General features: G+C 54.9%; 1 protein-coding gene and 1 long non-coding RNA gene across 3 annotated transcripts; one reads left to right on the top strand and one right to left on the bottom strand.

Moving 5' to 3' along the window:
* Window positions 1-858: 858 nt before the first annotated feature.
* Window positions 859-20,905, top strand: B3GAT2 (beta-1,3-glucuronyltransferase 2). The gene is made up of 4 exons (XM_064164167.1): window positions 859-2,222; window positions 16,670-16,814; window positions 20,357-20,505; window positions 20,586-20,905. Exons 1-4 carry the CDS (start codon window positions 1,671-1,673, stop codon window positions 20,670-20,672), a joined length of 933 nt encoding a protein of 310 aa, XP_064020237.1. The 5' UTR covers window positions 859-1,670; the 3' UTR covers window positions 20,673-20,905.
* On the bottom strand, window positions 5,227-20,361 carry LOC135186489 (uncharacterized). Of its 2 annotated transcripts, XR_010306979.1 has the most exons (4): window positions 20,182-20,361; window positions 17,762-17,834; window positions 10,774-10,828; window positions 5,227-5,370 (listed from the first exon to the last, which is right to left on the bottom strand). It is a non-coding gene; the product is annotated as an uncharacterized LOC135186489 (long non-coding RNA). The 2 variants fall into 2 exon arrangements; XR_010306978.1 differs by lacking the exon at window positions 5,227-5,370 and having other exon boundaries at window positions 10,702-10,828.
* Window positions 20,906-21,245: the final 340 nt, after the last annotated feature.

The raw sequence follows: 21,245 nt of genomic DNA, 5'->3' as shown, positions 1-21,245 counted from the left end.
ATGTATTGAGCCGTTTATGCTCGCTGCGTTCCCCCGCGTTATTGCATTAATCATCACACCCCAACCCTTCCGCTCCTCCGCTAAGGACGCTGCCTGGAATGAGCTCCCCGCTACACAAAGGTTGCCTCGGTTAGAGGTTCAGCGCCTGGGCATGTGTCACCCGCACTTCCACACGGATTTCGGCTTACGTTACATCACCCGAACGTCCTTTCTGGTTGTGGGAGCCCTCTGGGAGGATACGTCCTTTGGAATAACAGATTGATTGCGGATAGAGATATGAATGATAGATAGGCGCAGTGCCCGCGCTGAGCTGCGGCGCTTCTGCACATGCAAACGGGAAGGGCGCACGGTAAGAAGGAAGGAAAGGAGAAAGGAAACCACCAGAGAGGCTGCCGCGAAAACCTGACTGATTCCTTTAACCACTTCCTACCAAAAGAGTCCATGTACCAGCGACCGAATCGCCCAGCGCTTGGCTCTGACAGCCGCTGGCGTAGTGAGCCACACAAGGGGAAACGTTTTCAGATCAGAGGATCGGGAGGAATCCAGGAATTTGCGAACCCTAATGCTGTGCCTCCGCGGGTTTTTAACGCAACTGACTCTTGAGTTTCAAAAGCAGAATTCAAGCTCTAAGTGTTTTAAGTTTTGACAGCAGGCCGTGTTGAAAACCGCATCGGGAACTTCCCCGGTAGCAAAGGGCTCGCAGCAGGTCTCCCGATGGCGCATTTCGGGTGTGTGTGTGGGCACCTGAGGGCTGCCTCTTTCTCCAGATAAAGGCAGGTGCATCGCTGCGAAATGCTCGCACACAAACGCTAGCTAAAGAGGAGCCTCTCTGCAGGGAAGCGGCAGGAGAACGCGAGGAAGGCAGTGCAGAGAGACGGGATCCGCACCGCGGGCCCCCTGCCTTCGTCCTGGGGCGGGGACGGGGGGCGGGAGGGCGACAGCGACTGGCGGACACCGAGGGAAAGCGAGGGAAGCGCACAGAACGGCCTCCTTGTCTACAACTTCTGCAGCGCTCCAAAGAGAAACACATTTCTCCGCTTAAAAACCCGAAAACAACGAAAGCTGAAGCGAGCAACTGCCCGCCGCTACGACGGGTGAGGACTCGGCTGCGAGCACCTCCCTACCCCCGGAGCCCAACTCGGCCCGTCGGGCGGCCAGTGCTGCCCGGGGGAAAGCATCCTGAGCGCCACCCGGCCCCGACACGGGCACCCCGGGGGCACCGAGCGCCGGAGCCCGCTCCCGCGACTCCCGGGGGCGGCAGCAGGAGCGGGGCGGGGCGGCAGCATTCCTCCCCCCAAGGGGGACCCTCCCTCCCGCCTCCTCGCCCGCCTTCCCCTCCCCGCCTCCGTACACCGCCAGAGCCGCCCGGGGAAGCGGAGGAGAAGCAGCGTCTCCCCAGAGCCCCCCGCCGAGCCTCAGCCGCGACGGCGCGGCGGTCCCCAGCCCGGCGATGAGGGTGAAGGAGGAGGAAGCGCGGCCGCTCACGGAGTAGAGACGCGGCGGCAGCGGGGCCAGATACCTGCCCCGCCGGGCTGCCGCAGGGCACCGCAGGGCACGGCGGGGCGCCCCGACCCGCCCGGCCCGCCAACGCCGGGGGCAGCCCCGCCGCCCTTCGCGGCCATGCGCTGAGCACCGCGGCGCCCGTCCATGGGGCGGCGCTGAGGGGCACGATGAAGTCCCTGCTCTTCAGCCGCTTCTTGCTGCTGCTGCCCTGGGTGCTCATCGTCATCATTGTGCTGGACATCGACAGCAGCCGGGCGCCGCTACCCGCCCTGGCCCCCCGCGGCGGCGGCGGCAGCAGCGGCGGGTCCCGTCCGGCGGCGGGGCGGCCGCCCCCTGAGCGGCGGGGTCCCGAGGCGGCGCTGCCCACTATCTATGCCATCACGCCCACCTACAGCCGCCCGGTGCAGAAGGCCGAGCTCACCCGCCTGGCCAACACCTTCCGGCAGGTGGCGCGGCTCCACTGGATCCTGGTGGAGGACGCGGCGGCGCGCAGCGAGCTGGTGAGCCGCTTCGTGGCGGCCGCCGGCCTGCCCTGCACCCACCTGCACGTCCCCACGCCCCGCCGCTACAAGCGGCCGGGGCTGCCCCGAGCTACCGAGCAGCGCAACGCCGGCCTGGCGTGGCTGCGGCAAAGGCACCAGCACCTGCCGCCCCCACAGCCCGGGGTGCTCTTCTTCGCCGACGACGACAACACCTACAGTCTGGAGCTCTTCCAGGAGGTGCGTACGGGGCCGGGGCGAGGGGGACGCGCGGCCGCGACGCTGCACCGCCGGCCTCGCCTGTCCCGCAGGCGCTTGCCGCTCCTCACCTTTTCTCCCTTCGGGGGCCTGTCGTTTTCCACTTCTCTTCCTCTCGGGCTTCCGCCGCCTCCCGTCTCTCCTCGCCTTCCTTCAGGCGCTCGTCTGCGGCTTCCAACTTCTCTGCCCCGCAGGCGCCTGCCTTTAGACGCCTCTCCGCAGGCGCGCGCAGCACCTGCCCCTCGAGCCCCTGCCGCCCCCCGCGCCCCCGCCCCGGCACCTGCCGCCCCCTGCCGCCCCCCGCGCCCCGGCACCTGCCGCCCCCTGCCGCCCCCCCCGCCCCGGCACCTGCCGCCCCCCGCGCCCCGGCACCTGCCGCTTCCAGCTCCTCTGCCCCGCGGGCGCCTGCCTGTTGTTACCTCTCCGCAGGTGCGCGCATCATCTGCCCCTCGAGCACCTACCGTTACCCCCTCGCCTCCCCTCCTGCTCCTTAGGCGCCTGCCGTTCCCGCCCTCGCTTCCCCTGGGGCGCCCGTCCCGTCTGCTCCTTAGGCGCCGGCCGTTCCCCACCTCGCTTCCCTTGGGGCGCCCGTCCCGTCTGCTCCTTAGGCGCCTGCCGTTCCCGCCCTCGCTTCCCCTGGGGCGCCCGTCCCGTCTGCTCCTTAGGCGCCGGCCGTTCCCCACCTCGCTTCCCTTGGGGCGCCCGTCCCGTCTGCTCCTTAGGCGCCTGCCGTTCCCCCCCTCGCTTCCCTTGGGGCGCCTGTCCCGTCTGCTCCTTAGGCACCTGCCGTTCCCCCCCTCGCTTCCCTTGGGGCGCCCGTCCCGTCTGCTCCTTAGGCGCCTGCCGTTCCCAACTTCGCTTCCCTTGGGGCGCCCGTCTCATCCGCTCCTTAGGCACCTGCCGTTCTCCCCCTCGCTTCCCTTGGGGCGCCCGTCTCATCTGCTCCTTAGGCACCTGCCGTTCTCCCCCTCGCTTCCCTTGGGGCGCCCGTCTCATCTGCTCCTTAGGCGCCGGCCGTTCCCCACCTCGCCTCTCCTCGGGCGCCAGTCTCACCTCCTCTCCACCGGCGCCCTCCGTTCCTGCCTTGCATTTGCCGTTCCCCTCAGGCCCCGTCCGATTTGCAGCGTGCTCGGAGCCCCTCACCCCCAATCCGGACAGAGATGAGCCAGGGGTGTTGCCGGGCTCAGACACCTTGCAACGCCTCCACGCAGCTGCCTCTTTGTAACCGCTCCTCTCCTAATTAAGTTCTATCCCAGCCCTTCCGCATTACCCCTAACTTTTTACAGCTGTTTTCTCACTTCCCTGCCGAGCGAGGCAGGTTTGTTTAAGGGTTCCTGTGTTTTTGTTAAAGCTGGGATGAAAAACGCTCTTTGATGTTCATTTCTCCTCGGGCTGCATCCCTCTCTGCAGGGCACCAACCGTTTTTTCTCTTGGCACAAATGAATTCATCCACCGCCGGCTCCTTCGCGTGGAGCTGCCCAGGCTTTCTGAGGCCTTTCACTCAGCAGAATGGTTTGTGTAACCACTAAACGTCCTTCCAGGAGCCTCCTTTGTGAAGGGACCTGGGTTTGTCTTTATGGCAGCCCCTTGGTGAAGGGCTTTGCTCCCGTTCGGTGGGAACTGGCAAGCTCTTGGCGGGGACAGGATATCCAGCTTGCATGGCAGGAAGAAGGGATGTTTAAGTGGACATAAAACAGCAGAGGAGTGATCTTGTGCATCTTCCCTGACTGCTAGAAGAGTAACCTCGACAGGAAAACAAGGCAGGGAAATTGAAAAGTAGGTTGGCAGCAGATAGAGAACTTGCAGGGTGCCAGAGGACTTGCAGGATGCCAGGCAAACTGCAATCCCTGTCTTCTGCTGGTGGACAGTGTTGTCTCCAGCGGTGTGCAGCCCTGTTCTGCAGGTTGGAAGCACTCTGCTTCCTCTCCTGCTTTGCAGTCAGGAGGTTAAACATCAACACAATGCACAGAAGGCAAATGGCAGCCTGGGCTGCATCCAAAGCAGGGTGGCAGCAGATTGAGTGAGGGGATTCTGCCACTTTGCTCTGGGGAGACCTCACCTGGAGTGCTGCTTCCAGTTCTGGAGTCCCCAGCACAAGAGAGACATGGATCTGCTGGAGTGGGTCCAGAGGAGAGCCACAAAAAAGATCAGGGGGTTGGAGCACCTCTGCCAGGAGAACAGGCTGAGGGAGCTGGGGGTGTTCAGCCTCGAGAAGGCTCCAAAGGGGACCTAAAAGCAGCCTGCCAGTAGCTGAGGTGGGCTACAGAAAGGCTGCAGAGGGACTGTTTGCAGAGGCCTGCAGTGATAGGATGTGCAGCAATGGCTTCAAACCAGAGAAGGGTAGGTATAGATTGGATGTTAGGAACAAGTTCTGCACTGTGAGGGTAATGAACACTGGAACAGGTTGTCCTAGGAGGTGGTTGAGGTCCCAACCCTGGAGGTATTCAAGCTGAGGCTGGACAGGGCTCTGAGCGACATGATCTAGTTGAGGATGACCCTGCTGACTGCAGGGGGGGTTGATCTGGATGAGCTTTGTAAGGTCCTTTCCAACCCAGAGCATTCTGTGGTTCTGTGAACTGTAAAGCACACGAAATTCCCTGGAGCAAGTTACGTTAGCGACGCTTGGGCTCCTTTGTGTTTAGCTCTGTAATACATCCCTTCCCATTCCCAGCATGTGGGCAGGAGCTGGTTCCCAGTTCCACAGGGCTGCCCTACTTCCTTTTGCCCGTTTGGCATTCAGCAGAGAAGCTGCTAATTTGGAGACCTTTGCCTGGAGGCTAAACCTTTTGTTGTAATTGATTTTGTTAGAATCTCCTGGCTGTGCTCAGTGCATTCTAATGTGCAGTGATTCCACTTACTGTGAGCTTAGATGTGATGGGAGTGCCCACCTCTCTTCAGGGACAGATAAAACTATTCAATCCTGGAGAGTCTGTAAATTGTTAGAGAAAAGAAGATTTTTGCCTCAATGAGTAGGGTGGGGCAGAAGATGTATTACTGTCTTTTTTTTTATAAGTCATTTATATTTTACTACCTATTGGCAGCCCTGAGTGGGACACAGCTACTGAAAGGGTGTCCAGCCAGGTTTATTCTTTCATCATTTCTTGTAGCAGTCTTCTAATTGCTGAGAATGCTAGAAGGAAAAAAAGTACAAATTGCCTCTCTAATCAGCTAGGAAATGGAGAAAAGCAAGAGAAGAAATCTGTCTGAAGGGTTAGCCTTGCACACTGCAAGCAGGAGGAGCAGTCTTCCCTTTCCTGTGGCAAGCTCAGACACACAGCTCTCATAGAATCAAGCAGGTTGGAAGAGAGCTCCAAGCTCATGCAGCCCAACCTAGCACCCAGCCCTGGCCAGTCAACCAGACCATGGCAGTAAGTGCCCCAGCCAGGCTTGGCTTCAACACCTCCAGCCACACAGACTCCACCACCTGCCTGGGCAGCCCATTCCAGTGCCAATCACTCTCTCTGACAACAGCTTCCTCCTAACATCCAGCCTAGACCTACCCTGGCACAGGTTGAGACTGTGTCTCCTTGTTCTATTGCTGCTTGCCTGGCAGCAGAGCCCAACCCCACCTGGCTACAACTTCCCTGCAGGCAGCTGCAGACAGCAATGAGCTCTGCCCTGAGCCTCCTCTGCTGCAGGCTGCATACCCCCAGCTCCCTCAGCCTCTCCTCATAGCTCCCAAAGCTTTGTCCTTCAGTGTTCAGCTGCTGGGGAGGAAATGCTTGCCGTGTTCACAGGTGCTTGAATGAGTTTTCCCAGTGCAAGGTGGTGTTTGGAGAGCTCTGTTAGAGGAGCTTTGGCTTCAGTTAGCACTGCAAGTTCCCATGGCTGTGTTCTGAAGCCACTGGCAGGCTGCGTGCGAGGTCTCCGTCAGTGCCCAGTCGACCTGGCAAAGTCAAGGGAAGTCCCTTGGCAGGCTTTGCCAAGGGGATGTGCCTTTGTGAGTGGGAGCTTGCTTTTGCAGAGTGCCAGCAGCTTTGTTCTCAGTCAAGACACTGCTCGAGGGCAAGCTTTGAGGTGTTGGGTTGTTGTTTTTTTCCTTTTAAAAACAATTCTCTGTCTTTACAGACTCAGGCTTGACAGCTTGGTAGTAGTAAATCCTGATCTCTCCTTCAGGAATTGATTGATTGGGGAGGCTAGGCCATACTCTTCATCTCCAAGCACGAAGAGAGCAGCTTCCAAACGTGGCTGTGCAGATGAAATCTGGTTCCTGTCAGGAAAGTGATTGTAACAGTACCTGAAAAGGGAGGATTTTTCTGTTTGCTGCCCTGCCAGGAACAATTCTACAGCCCTGCAGTTGTGTAATCCCAAATGAGGTCTGATAAACTGCACTCTGCTCACTGGGGAGGGTAGTGTAAATGTAGAGGGATGAGACAGGAGCTCTGAGTTCTGGTCCTACCACCATCCCATGCTGCCTGGCTGACCCTCAGCATGTCACTGATGCAGGTCCTGGGACATAAACACACACCTTGAGTGCTGTGTCCAGTTCTGGGCCTCTCAGTTTAAGAAAGATGTTGAGGTGCTTGGAAGGTGTTTGGAGAAGGGCAGCAAGGCTGGGGAGGGGCCTGGAGCACAGCCCTGTGAGGAGAGGCTGAGGGAGCTGGGGGGGTGCAGCCTGCAGCAGAGGAGGCTCAGGGCAGAGCTCATTGCTGCCTGCAGGGAGGCTGTAGCCAGGTGGGGTTGGGCTCTACTGCCAGGCAACCAGGGACAGAACAAGGGGACACAGCCTCAAGCTGTGCCAGGGCAGGTCCAGGCTGGATGTTAGGAAAAAGTTCTACATGGAAAGAGTGATTGGCATTGGAATGGGCTGCCCAGGGAGGTGGTGGAGTCGCCATCCCTGGAGGTGTTTAAGGGCACTTAGTGCCATGGGTTAGTTCATTAGAAGGGTTAGTTTGGACTGGATGATCCTAGAGGTCTTTTCTGACCCGGTTAATTCTGTGATTCAGTGACACAGGTCCCAGACTGCCAGCAGCAAGGTCTGCTGGCAGCTCCTGCAAGCAGCCGTGTGCATTTGCTGCCCTATGAAACGGGAGGGCTCTCTTCTTTGGCTCCCTGAGGCAAAGCTGGTAGCAGTTAAGAGCTGAGTGGGGTGGGAACCAAAGCTAGTTAGGACAGTGCAAGCACTGGTGCTGGGGATGCATTTTAATCCGAGGTTGAAAAAGCCTTACTAGAGGGAGGAAAGCATGGTAGGGAGCTGCACACCGCTGGAAGATTGTGTTTAAGGCAGCTCCTTTGCTGTGGGTTTCCCCAGTGCCCTTCCAAAAGACAGAGCCTTTTTAACAAAGCAGAGCCAGCAAAGGCTTTGCTGTCAGTGCAGGTGTGCAGACTGTAAGGGCAGGATCAGAAGGAAGCCTGGCTCTGACATGAAATGCCATGGGATGCTTCTGAGGGGGAAATTCTGATCTCTTCAGTTTAGCACTTGGAGCAGTGAGTACCTCATAGTTTGTATGGAGCAAGCTGGGCCAAACAGACCTGGGCAAAAGGTGTTTTGTGGGAGCTGGGGTGGGGGAAAGCTAGCCAGCTTACAGCAGTGTGTGGCTGGAAAATGTCACCATCTGCAGTAGCTCTGGAAGCCTCTGGTGCCTTCCACTATCTGAAGGGGGCATACAAGAAAGCTGGGGAGGGACTTTTTAGGCTGTCAGGTAGTGATAGGATTGCAGGGAATGGAGCAAGCTGGAAATGGGGAGATTCAGACTGGATGTTAGGAAGAAGTTGTTCAGTATGAGGGTGGTGAGAGCCTGGAAGGGGCTGCCCAGGGAAGTGGTAGAAGCCTCATCCCTGAAAGTTTTTAAGGCCAGGCTGGATGTGGTTGTGAGCAGCCTGCTCTAGTGTGAGGTGTCCCTGCCCATGGCAGGGGGCTTGGAACTGGCTGCTCTTTGAGATCCCTTCCAACCCTGACAATTCTGTGTAATTTCCTGGTTTGGGATCCAGACCTCAAAAAAGAATTGCTGGGTTTTTTTGTGCTCAGGTATGATCTGTTCACGTGGAGGTGTGCATCTGCATCTCTCCACCCAAAACAACAGCCTGCTCCCTGAAAATAAATCAGGCTGCACTGATAACTAAGCCACTGAAAAGCCTGAAACTCCCAACTACTGCATTTGATAATGCTTTACAGATGTTTCCAGATGAATCATCCCAACTTCTGTGTTTGGGGTTTTATTTTACTACAGGCTGTTCTTTTCAGAGTGATTCTTGTCACAGTTTCTCTTGTGTTTTTGCTTCATCTCATTCCTGAATGCAAGTTATTGTAGTATTGTGACTTGATGCCTAGCAACTGCCAATGGCATCTTTGCTAGAGTTGCAGAAAGAAAATAGCCTGGGATAAATCTGGCATCCCATCTTCACAGAGAGCCTAACCATTGGGAACCAAAGGTGGACCTGGCAAAGTTCTGCTTCCCTTAGCTCCTCACACTGTTCATGTGCTTCATTTTCTCTGCTCTTTCTGCATTTCAAGCAGCTGGACAAAGGGCACAGCTCCCCCCTGGGTCCATGTATCATATGTGTGTGTTCAAGTTGGAGGAACTGAGAGAGAATGGCCTCAAGTTGTGCCAGGGGAGATTTAGGTTGGATATTAGAAGGAAGCTTCTTCACTGGAAGGGCTCTCAAAAGACTGGAACAGGTTCCTCAGGGAGGTGGTTGAATCACAGAATTAAGCAGGTTGGAAAAGACTTCTAAGGTCATCGACTCCAACCTATCACCTAACCCTTCTAATTAGGTCTCACCACTCTCTCACCATGAGAGTGGTGAGAGGCTGGAATGGGTTGCCCAGGGTGGTGGTTGAGGCCCCATGGCTGGAGGTGTTTGAGGCCAGGCTGGCTGAGGCTGTGTGCAGCCTGCTCTAGGGTAGGGTGTCCCTGGGCATGGCAGGGGGTTGGAACTGGCTGCTCCTTGTGGTCCCTTCCAACCCTGACTGGTTCTATAATTCTATTCTAATTAAAACTCCTCATCCCTGGAGGATTTTAAGAGAGGCAGAGATGTGGTGCTGAGGGATGTGATTTAGCAGCAGCTTTGGCAGAGTTAGAGAGTGGTTAGACTTAATAATCATAAAGGTCTTTCCCAACCAGTTCTTTGATACTGAGAATTAGTGTTGGAGGTCCACTCAGCTGTTGCTTATGCAGCCTGCCCGGAAACCTTGGAGGGTGAGGGTTGAGCTGTATAAAGGAGTACAAAGAACAGAATCATAGAATCAAGCAGGTTGGAAGAGGCCCTCAAGCTCATCCAGTCCAACATAGCACCCAGCCCTATTCAGTCAACCAGAACATGGCATTAAGTGCCTCATCCAGGCCTCTCCAGGGATGGCAACTCCACCACCAACCTGGGCAGCCCATTCCAATGGCAAATCAGAAGTAAAAGGTGAGGGGTTAGCTGCATAAAGGAGTACAAAGAACAGAAGTAAAGGCCTTCTATGTGTGAGAAGTGACCTTGCATTCAGAAATGCACTGATCTGTAGAGATTGCTGTCTAGGTTCTATCTGTCACTTGTATTTTGCTCATGCACTTCAACTGTGAAATATGTACAGTGAAAATCCTCCTATGTAGGCCAGGGATCTGCCACCCTTAGCCCTCTGCTCACTGCTGTGGCAGGGTTTGCTTGCTGCCTACAGCATGCACATGCTGCTTTCTCGCCTGAGTGCGTGGTGGGCATTTGCAGGCTGAATCTTTAGAGTATCCTACTCTGAAAGGTGTGGTTGAGAGAGGTTCTCCTGCCCCTCTATTCTGCCCTGCTGAGGCTGCATCTAGAGTGCTGTATCCAGTTCTGCCCCCTCCCAGTTCAAGAGGGGCATGGAACTGCTTGAGAGAGTCCAGCACAGAGCCACAAAGCTGCTGAAGGGAATGGAACAGCTCTGTTAGGAGGAGAGCCTGAGGGAGCTGGGGCTGTGCTGCTGGGAGAAGAGGAGACTGAGGTGACCTCATCAATGGTTATCAATATGTAAAGGTGAGTGCCAGGAGGCTGCAGCCAGGCTCTGCTGGGTGATGCCCAGTGACAGGACAAAAGGCATTGGGTAGAAATTGAGGCATAGGAAGTTTCATTTAAACCAGCAACAGAAGAAGGGGACAGAGTCTCAAGCTGTGCCAGGGGTGATCTAGGCTGGATGTTAGGAGGAAGTTGTTGTCAGAGAGAGTGATTGGCATTGGAATGGGCTGCCCAGGGAGGTGGTGGAGTCTGTGTGGCTGGAGGTGTTGAAGCCAAGCCTGGCTGGGGCACTTAGTGCCATGGTCTGGTTGGTTGGCCAGGGCTGGGTGTTAGGTTGGGCTGGCTGAGCTTGGAGCTCTCTTCCAACCTGCTCGGTTCTACGATTCTATGAAGACTACAGCACAGTCTGTAAATGCACACTGACATTCCCCTTGCACATGGACATGTCATACCTATGCCAGAGAGACTGGATTTGAAGAGACTGGTAGAGAAATAGCTTGAAAATGAGAGGAAGCAGTGCAGTGACCACAGAAAAAAAAGCTGTTGGAAACAGATTTATCCAAGTGAGTGGCTCTGGGTTCCAAAGTACCAAGCGCGTTAGCAGCAATCTTTTTCTTACCACTGCTGCTGTTACTGCAATCACCAATGGTCAGCAGCTTCCCAGTGAACATAGCCTAGTAGAAAAAAAAACATGAAATAGGAAGAGAAAAAGAATTAGTAAAGAGAAAGACAAAACCCAAAGAGGAACAGCAAAATGTTTTGGAAGTCTTCCTGCTCCAGAGAAATTGGCTCCTAACTGCCGCGGTTAAATTTAGTGCAGTTTTCTCCTTGTAGGGGAGGCAATATTGACATTTGTGCCCAGGGCTGCTGCTGTAATTTGGAAGCATTAATCATTGCATCTGATCTGGGACACGCTGCTTGGGAGGAAGGGGAAGGAATCTCTCCTGCCTCTGCAGTGCAGACCGAGCGCGAGTCGGGCGGGGAGGCTGGAGGCAGACGCTTGCAAGAAAGCTCTCCGATAGCGAGGCTGTGAAGCGCTAAATCGGGTCCCAGGGAGGGCTGCAGAGCAGGCTTAGATCAATGGTTGGCAAATTTGCTAATCTGTAGGCCCTTTGTACAAGTGTTGCCACGGGGACACAGCCTTTACAGTCAGTTTACCAACTGCAGACTCGCTGCTGGAAGTTACCACCCCCTGCGCATAGCCGGCTCTGAACCACAGAGCCCAGCAGCAGAGATTTCTAGCACAGAACTGCCCAGGCTGGAAAACACCTCTAGGATCATGCAGTACAACCTAACCCTGCCAGTTAACTAACCCATGGCACTGAGTGTCTCATCCAGCCTCCTCTTGAACACCTCCAGGGATGGGGACTCCACCACCTCCCCAGGCAGCCCATTCCAATGCCAATCACTCCTTCTATGTAGAACTTCCTAACATCCAGCCTAGACCTGCCCTGGCACAGGTTGAGGCTGTGCCCTCTTATTCTGTGCCTGGCAGCAGAGCCCAACCCCACCTGGCTACAGCCTCCCTGCAGGCAGCTGCAGACAGCAATGAGCTCTGCCCTGAGCCTCCTCTGCTGCAGGCTGCACACCCCCAGCTCCCTCAGCCTCTCCTCACAGGGCTGTGCTCCAGGCCCCTCCCCAGCCTTGCTGCCCTTCTCCAAACACCTTCCAGCACCTCAACATCTCTCTTGAATTGAGTGTCCCAGAACTGGACAGAGCACTCAAGGGGTGGCCTCACCAGCCTGGCAGCCACTGCAGGACGTTGTGGCCATGCTTCCTTCTGTCATTTGCCTTCATTCCCCTTGGGCTTTGCTGTTGTGGTGCTGCATTGGCATCTTCCCTCCCCATCAGTCTGGTGCCCCCCGTGAAGCAGCTTTTCATGAGTGACTGAGGAGCTGCTATTTTTGGCCAGGCTTTGTTGTTGTCTTTCTTTCCCTGCTCCACTGCATTTTCTGTTCTCACTTACTGCTCTTCAGTGGTCCCTCTGTTGCTGCTGTGTTTACTCAGCTGCCCATCCCCTCATGCCATTTCTTTGGTCAGTTGTTACTCCTCTCTCCTGTCATTTCCTTGCCCACTCCTCAATTATGCCCAGCCTCATTCTGGGTCTGTGACTCAGCCTTTTCTCATCTTCACCTATCCAGTGCATCATCACTCTCCTCTAATGCCTAAAACCCCTTTTCAAACCATCACAATTAAGTAAGAGGACGTCAGACTGGTGGAGCTGCGTCCAGAGAAGGGCCATGCAGATGATCAGGGAGCTGGAGCACCTCCCCTATGGGGACAGGCTGAGAGAGTTGGAGCTGTTCAGCCTGGGGAAGAGAAGGCTCCAGGGAGACCTTAGAGCAGCCTTCCAGTACAAGAAAGCTGGGGAGGGACTTTCTACAAGGGCTTGTAGTGATGGGGTGAGAGGGAGTGGACTGAGGCTGAAAGAGGGTAAATTTACACTGGATATTAGAAGAAATATTTTCAAGTGAAGGTGGTGAGACACTGGAACAGGTTGTCCAGGGAAGCTGTGGGTCCTCTCTCACTGGAGGTGTTCAAGGCCAGCTTGGACAAGGCCTTGAGTGACCTGGTTTAAGGGAAGGTGTCCCTGCCTTAAGGATGGAGGTGTTGGAACTAGGTGGTCTTTAAGGTCCCTTCCAACCCAAATCATTCTATGAATCTGTGCCAAAAGTACTTCCAGAGGGAGAGTCATTCCCCTTCAGACAGCTGTCTAAGCCAGGCAGGAGGAATCACATCAGTAGATTCCTATCTCTCATCAGCCACAGGAGTCTAAGTAGGGTTGAGCAGGTGCCCAACTTAGAATCAATCAGGTTGGAAGAGACCTCCAAGCTCATTCAGTCCAGCCTAGCACCCAGCCCTGGCCAATCAACCAGACCATGGCACTAAGTGCCTCATCCAGCCCAACCTAGCACCCAGCCTTGTCCAAGCAACCAGACCATGGCACTAAGTGCCCCAGCCAGGCTTGGCTGCAACACCTCCAGCCACAGAGACTCCACCACCTCCCTGGGCAGCCCATTCCAATGCCAACCACTCTTGTCCAGGGAGTTCAGTGTAAGTAAGAAAAACACAACTGCTGTAAGCCACTAGTGCTGAAAATGCTGAGCATGAAGGCAGCATCTGCTACCCCTCATAAAACTCTTTAGAATTAACATGGTTTTGAATCACTTTTTTTGGTGCCCCATTGATTAGCAGCAACAAACTCCAGCTGCAGGATGGCCTTTTAATCCAAATAATAGCTTTCTCCCCATCATACATTAATAAAGCCTTAACATAGCAGTGTGTTAACTGCAGTAATGCTATTCTCAGTAGCTTAAAAGAAATATTCCTCCTTTCATCTGCCTGGCATATCCTGGGGCTGTGAGGTATTTCAGAATTAGCATAAATACCAGGCTAGATCTGCACTCTCCCTTTGTACTTAGAGGGATTGCTGTAGTCTTGACACCTGCTTATTTCATCCTCCAGAAATGCAGCCTGTGAGAATAAGGTAAGGGAAGGAGAGAATAAAGAGCTCTGCAAAGGTTTGCTTAGGTCCTTTTGATGTGTGGTGGCTTTGCTGACTTTATTTCTCTACACCGAGAGGGACCCAGGGCTGTAATTAAACCTCCTGGTTGTGGTTTTGAGTTGGCTCCAGTGAGGTCAGGGAGATACTTTTCATTCGAAAGACTTTCCCTACACATTGGTAAAATATTAGAATCATAGAAACAGCCAGGTTGGAAGAGACTTCCAAGCTCAGTCCAACCTAGCACCCAGCCATGGCCAATCAACCAGACCATGGCACTAAGTGCCCCAGCCAGGCTTGGCTTCAACACCTCCAGCTACACAGACTCCACCACCTCCCTGGGCAGCCCATTCCAATGCCAATCACTCTCTCTGTCAACAACTTCCTAACAACATCCAGCCTAGACCTGCCCTGGCACAGCTTGAGGCTGCGTCCCCTTCTTCTGTTGCTGGCTGCCTGGCAGCAGAGCCCAACCCCACCTGGCTACAGCCTCCCTGCAGGCAGCTGCAGGCAGCAACGAGCTCTGCCCTGAGCCTCCTCTGCTGCAGGCTGCACCCCCCCAGCTCCCTCAGCCTCTCCTCACAGGGCTGTGCTCCAGGCCCCTCCCCAGCCTTGCTGCCCTTCTCCAAACAAACTTCCAGCACCTCAACATCTCTCTTGAATTGAGTGGCCCAGAACTGGACACAGCACTGCAGGGGTGGCCTGAGCAGTGCTGAGCACAGGGGCAGAAGAACCTCCCTTGTCCTGCTGCCCACACTGCTCCTGAGCCAGCCCAGGATGCCATTGGCTCTGCTGCCCTCCTGGGCACACTGCTGCCTCCTCTTCAGCTCTTCTCTCCCAGCACCCCCAGGTATTAATGTACATCAATTTGGTTCTGCTAGCAGGAATGCTGTGACTGCTGTTGACCCAGTTCAGAAGTCAGGTGTGAGCTGGCTCACACTGCAGTGCAGCTCTGAGACACCTCTGCTTGTCTTGTGGCATCTTATCCTTGCCACGGGGGCAGGCAGTTGGGAGAGGGTAGTTAAATGCAGTACAGCAGTCACTGGTTCTGTGGCCTCTAGGAGGTAGTAATGATCACTGCCAAGGTGTTAGTGGGCATCTGTGCCTATCCTGGCTTGGATTAAAAATGCTCTGCCCACCAGGGGCAGGGAGGTGATTGTCCCCTTGGACTCAGCTCTGGTGAGGCCACAGCTACTCTCTACCCCACCCCCAGGTATTGATCTAAATCCTCACCATGAGCATCCCCTGTGTGGCCAGTTGCATCCCTACCTCCTTCCTGTACAGCAGGGACTGCTGCTGCTGCTGAGTGAGAAGCTCTGACCTGCTGCAGCAGTTTTTAGAGCAGAAGTAAATGTTGCTAAATACCTGTAAAGAGGCACCAAGAATAAGAGGGAGGGCAGGTGCCTGCCTTTCTTCTGTTTTACAGGCTGGGGTTTTGGATGTGCATTTCCTTCCTTCCCCCTGGGAAAGTTATCCCCAGAACCTGCTAATGTTCCTAGCTCAGGGTGGTGAAGCAGATTGATGTGAGGGCTTCTTGTTTTTCCTGGTGTGTCTTCTGGGAGCCCAGATGATGTGCATGACAAAATCTTTCACCTTGGCAGAGAGGGAGAGGGAAGGATTTAATATTTAACCAAGGTTGCCTCTTACTTCTAACACCTATTGATAGGGGACTGCAGTTGCAGATCTGTAAAACTCTGTTTGCTTTTGCCAAGAGGAGTGCTCGGAAGGAGGAAAGGCTAAGCTCAGCCTGAGCTACAACAGAGGACAAGAGACTGCTTTAAAAATCACTCATAGAGCAGTAGTGGGTGGAAGTGACTTCTACAGATGGCATCATAGAAGCAGGCAGGGTTGGAAGGGAGCACAAGGAGCAGCCAGTTCCAACCCCCCTGCCATGCCCAGGGACACCCTATCCTAGAGCAGGCTGCACACAGCCTCAGCCAGCCTGGCCTCAAACACCTCCAGCCATGGGGCCTCAACCACCTCCCTGGGCAACCCCTGCCAGGCTCTCACCACTCTCCTGTTCAACAACTTCCTCCTCACCTCCAGCCTCACTCTCCCCACCTCCACCTTTGCTCCATTCCCCCCACTCCTGCCACTCCCTGACAGCCTCAAAAGTCCCTCCCCAGCTTTTTTGGAGCCCCCTTCAGATCCTGGAAGGCCACAAGAAGGTCCCCTGGGAGCCTCCTCTGCTCCAGCCTGCACAGCCCCAACTCTTTCAGGCTGTGCTCACAGCAGAGCTGCTGCAGCCTCTAAACATCCTCCTGGCCCTGCTCTGGACACTCTCCAGCATCTCCACATCCCTCTTGTCCCAGGGGCTCCAGAGCTGGATGCAGGACTCCAGGTGGGGTCTCAGCAGAGCACAGCAGAGGAGGAGAATCACCTCCCTGGCCCTGCTGGCCACACTTCTGCTGCTGCAGCCCAGGCTCTGCTTGGCTCTCTGGGCTGCAAGTGCACACTGCTGGCTCCTGTGGAGCTTCTCATCCACCAGCACCCCCAAGTCCCTCTGCTCAGGGCTGCTCTCCAGCCACTCACTGCCCAGCCTTGCATTGCCCCGACCCAGCTGCAGGACCTTGCACTTGTTCTTGTTGAACTTCCTGAGCTTGGCTTGTGCCCACCTCTGCAGCCTGTCCAGGTCCCTCTGGATGCCAAAGCAGGATCCCATAGGGCAGGTCCTGGAGCTGAGCAAGGCCTTTGACACTGTCCTGCATCACATCCTGGTCTCCAGGCTGGTGACACATGGGTTGGATGGGTGCACCACTGGATGGATACAGAACTGGCCCGATGGCCGCACCCAAGGAGCGGCTGCCAATGGCTCCATGGCCAAGTGGAGCCAGGGCCAATCCTCTGCACTTACACAAAGGATTTAAAGGCAGTCTTAAGTGAGCCAGGCTCTGAGAAGGTGGAGCTCTTTTGCTGAGTGCCTTTGTGGCTGCAGCTCCAGGGAGGTGCCTTCCAAGCAGAAGCCCCTGTGGCTGCGTGTCCGTCCCCGCGTGACGCTGTGCTCCTCTTGCAGATGCGCACCACCCGCAAGGTGTCGGTCTGGCCGGTGGGGCTGGTGGGAGGCCGCCGCTACGAGCGGCCACTCGTGGAGGATGGCAAGGTGGTGGGCTGGTACACTGGCTGGAGAGCTGACAGGCCCTTTGCTATTGACATGGCAGGTAAGCCGTGGGCCAGCTTCCCCTCGCAGCGGTGGGGCACCGTGCTCTGCTGCTTGGAGTATCTCGCTGGGAGACACTGCCTTCTAGGCTGGGCAAAGGGGAGAGTGGTGATGTGCCCTGCTGGCCAGCAAGGCCAGGGGGATCCTGGGCTGTAGTAGGAGTGTGCCCAGCAGATCAAGGGGGGTTCTTCTCCCCCTCTACTCTGACCTGCTGAGACCTCATCTTGAATACTGTGTTCAGTTTTGGGCTCCCCAGTTGAAGAGGGACAGAGATCTGCTGGAGAGGGTCCAGTGGAGGGCTACAAAGGTGATAAGGGGACTGGAGCACTGCCTGAGGAGGAGAAGCTTAGGGCCCTGGGACTGCTTAGAAGGGAAAACTTAGAGGGGATTTGATAAATGTTTGTAAGTATCTGAGGGCTGCCAGGAGTGGGAGACAAGCTCTGCTCACTGCTCCCTGGGATAGGACAAGGAGCAATGGGTGTAAGTTGCAGCAAAAGAGGTTCTGCCTCAACACAAGGGGCAACTTCTTTACTGGAAGGGTCCCAGAGCCCTGGCACAGGCTGCCCAGAGAGGTTGTGGAGTCTCCTTCCCTAGGCAGGGACACCTCTCACTAGAACAGGTTGCTCAAGGCCTCATCCAACCTGGCCTTGAACACCTCCAGGGAGGTTGTGGAGCACAAGCAAGATCATCCAGTCCAACCTATCCCCCAGCCCTATCCAGTCAACCAGACCATGGCACTAAGTGCCTCATCCAGGCTTTTCCTGAACACCTCCAGGAATCTCCAGAGGCCTTTTCTGTAGCTGGGAAGAGACCTCCAAACTGCCATTCTTCTGCCTGGCACTGCCTGCCTAAACCCAGCAGCTGCAGCAGAGAACAGCTGGATCCCAGCACTGCTGCTGCAGGGGTTTAACTGCACAGAGTGAGGACAGCCTAGAGGCAAAGTCTTACCTGGAAGTCTTCTGCTCACCAGAGCACTCCGAGAGGTGTGGAGAATCCTTTTCCATTTAGACACTGATTTTATCTAGGACAGGACATAAAGTTATGTTTGCAGTGAGGGTGGTGAGACACTGGCACAGGTTGCCCAGGGAGGTTGTGGGGCACAGAAGCACCCAATGTGATCTTTGATCACATTGGGTGCTTCTGTGCCCCACAACCTCCCTGGAGGTGTTCAAGGCCAGGCTGGATGAGGCCTTGAGCAACCTGGGCTAGGGTGAGGTATCTCTTTAAATGTCCCTTCCAACCTCAACCATTCTGTGACTCTGTTTTCTCCAACCATGCCACTGAACTGGGAGCTATTTCCATCCAACCTCCAGGCCTCAGGGCAGTGTCTAAATAGTTGTTTAAAACATGACATTAAAATAATAATCAACTTTCTGGTGTCTTCCTCTGCTTGCTAAGACAGAACTGGTTTCTTTGTGCCATGATGTAGTAATTGCTGTGTATTTTTTCTCTTCAAAAGGCTTCTATAACAGCAGGTTCCAGCTCAACACAAGGGGGAACTTCCTGAGTGGAAGGGTCCCAGAGCACTGGCACAGGCTGCCCAGAGAGGTTGTGGAGTCTCCTTCTCTGGAGCCTTTCAAGGCCTGTCTGGATGCTGTGTTCTGTGCTAGATTGTGTGGTCCTGCTCTGCAGGGGGGGTTGGACTTGATGATCTCCTTGGGTCCCTTCCAACCCCTAATATCCTGTGATAAAAGCCACAACTATAGATGAGGGAAAATAGAGCAGTGAGATCATTCCAGTCAAGAAGAGCAAGTGTGGATCTGTTGGTAGGTAGGAGAGCCCAGCAGAGGGACCTGACCAGGCTGGATGGGTGGGCAGAGGCCAAGGGGATGAGATTGAACAAGGCCAAGGGCAGAGTTCTACACTTTGGCCACAACAACCCCAAGCAGCACTACAGGCTGGGGCCAGAGTGGCTGAGAGCAGCCAGGCAGAGAGGGAGCTGGGAGTGCTGGGAGAGAGGAGCTGAAGAGGAGGCAGCAGTGCCCAGGTGGGCAGCAGAGCCAATGGCATCCTGGGCTGGCTCAGGAGCAGTGTGGGCAGCAGGACAAGGGAGGTTCTTGTGCCCCTGTGCTCAGCACTGCTCAGACCACCCCTGCAGTGCTGTGTCCAGTTCTGGGCTCCTGAATTGCAGAGAGCTGTTGAGGTGCTGGAAGGTGTTTGGAGAAGGGCAGCAAGGCTGGGGAGGGGCCTGGAGCAGAGCCCTGTGAGGAGAGGCTGAGGGAGCTGGGGGTGTGCAGCCTGCAGCAGAGGAGGCTCAGGGCAGAGCTCATTGCTGTCTGCAGCTGCCTGCAGGGAGGCTGTAGCCAGGTGGGGTTGGGCTCTGCTGCCAGGCAGCCAGCACCAGAAGGGGACACAGTCTCAAGCTGTGCCAGGGGAGTTCTAGGCTGGATGTTGTTAGGAAGTTGTTGGCAGAGAGAGTGATTGGCATTGGAATGGGATTGGCTGGAATGGGACACCTTCCAGCACCTCAGCATCTCTCTTGACTGGAGGAGCCCAGAACTGGACACAGCACTCAGGGGGTGGCCTGAGCAGTGCTGAGCACAGGGGCAGAAGGACATCTCTTGTCCAGATACAGGCTGTCCTGCACACCACTCTTAATGGCAACCATTCCCAAGTGGAATCATGGAATGGTTGGAAGTGACCTCTCAAGGTCCTCCAAGTCCAACCCTCTGCAGACAGCAGGGACTTCTGCAACTAGGGCAGGTTGCTCAAAGCCCCAAACAACTTGACCCGAGATGGTACCCAGGGGATGGGACATTTACCACCTCTCTGGGCAACCTGGGCCAGGGTCTCACCACCTTCTTTCTTTGCTGTCTAAATTTCCCTCTTTTATTTCAAACCCATCAGCCCTAGTCCTGTCAATGACTTTTGGGTGTGTAAGGCAGAACATCAGTATGACTTCTCTCTCAACAGTGATGTTACAACTCACTGAAGACCACAGCAATTACCTCCAAGTGATGCCTTTTAACCTGCTTTTCTGATTCTTACCTTTAAATCTAGTATCAATTGGGTACATTTTGTCCTCTGTCAAATGATTTTGTTCATTCACAGATAAAAGGAGGGACAATTGGAGATCCTGGCAATACCTGACTCTTCAGGCAAAAAGACAGGCTGCCCAGGGAGGAGAAGAGGAGCTGAGGAGGGAGATCTTGCCAATGCTTACATATATCTAAGGGGTGGGTGTCAGGAAGGTGGGGCCAGACCCTTCTCAGTGGTCCCCAGTGGCAGGACAAGAAGCAATGGGCATAAAGTTGAAGATAGGAAGTTCCACCTGAACACAAAGAGGATTTTCTTTACTTTGAAGGTGGCAGAGCAGGCTGCCCAGAGAGGTGGTGGAGCCTCCTTCTCTGGAGACTTCCAAAGCCTACCTGGATGCATTCCTGTGTGGCCTGCGCTGGGTGATCCTGCTTTGGTAGAGAAGTTGGACTCGATGATCTCCAGAGGTCCTTTCCAACCCCTGCCATTCTGTCATTTCTAGATTTAAGTTGGACAAACCCAGAAAGCCAACAGGCTTAACATTTTCTCCCCTTCCCTCTCCCCAAGGATTTGCTGTGAGTCTTCAAGTGATTCTGTCACATCCCAAAGCCGTCTTCAAGCGTCGTGGTTCTCAACCAGGAATGCAAGAGTCTGACTTTCTGAAACAGATAACAACAGTGGAGGAGCTGGAGCCAAAAGCCAACAACTGCACCAAGGTAGAGCTTTCAGAGTCACTCAGGTGTTTGGTGTGGCCTCTGCAGGTGGTGCCTGTACTAACAGCAGTGTGGTTTTGTAGGTCCTTGTGTGGCACACGCGGACAGAGAAAGTCAATCTGGCTAATGAGCCAAAATACCACCTGGACACAGTCAACATTGAGGTATGAGCTGGAGGCACAGTCACACAGGAAGCACAACTGGATGTGTCAGGAGGTGTTTGGATTCAGCCAGTTAATAGTCTGCTTGTGAGTGAGACCTCTGAATGGTCAACTGATGGGACTCCTGTGGAAACAAAAGGGAAGTTGTCAGATGCTCTGAAAAGCAAATCCAGGGGGGGTGCTTTGTCCTAACTCGTTTGCATGCAATTGTGAACTCTCAATAAACTGACACTCACCTTTCAGGCTGTTTCCACACAGTCAAATCCAACCAAGAGCAATGTTGCTGTCTGCAGAATCATCCTTTGTGAGCATACTTCGTGTATCCATCCAGCTTCATGGGGTCATTGCAGACTGCTTTTACATCACCAGCTGGGGACCTAAGGACAGCAGGAGCAAGTTCTTCACAGTGACAGTGGTGAAATACTGAACAGGCTGCCCAGAGATGTGCCCAGGGATCCCTGGAGACATCTAAGATCAGACCTCATGTGGCCCTGGGCAGCCTGCTCTAATTAGAGGTGTCCCTGCTGCCTGCAGGTGATTTGGACAAGATGACCTTTGAAGGGTCCCTTCCAGCCCAATGCA

This window comes from Pogoniulus pusillus, chromosome 25 (genome assembly GCF_015220805.1).
Source record: "Pogoniulus pusillus isolate bPogPus1 chromosome 25, bPogPus1.pri, whole genome shotgun sequence".
NCBI classification, from domain to species: Eukaryota; Metazoa; Chordata; class Aves; order Piciformes; family Lybiidae; genus Pogoniulus; species Pogoniulus pusillus.
Note: the sequence above shows the minus strand (reverse complement) of the source record. Positions and strands in the feature narration are given on the sequence as shown.

What these genes read in the sequence shown, in the direction of transcription:
- B3GAT2 (XM_064164167.1), top strand. Translation starts at nt 1,671, where the DNA reads ATGAAGTCCCTGCTCTTCAGCCGCTTCTTGCTGCTGCTGCCCTGGGTG. An exon ending in CTTTGCTATTGACATGGCAG is followed by an intron (nt 16,815 to 20,356) that starts GTAAGCCGTGGG and finishes CCTCTCCCCAAG; the next exon opens with GATTTGCTGTGAGTCTTCAA. An exon ending in AAGCCAACAACTGCACCAAG is followed by an intron (nt 20,506 to 20,585) that starts GTAGAGCTTTCA and finishes GTGGTTTTGTAG; the next exon opens with GTCCTTGTGTGGCACACGCG.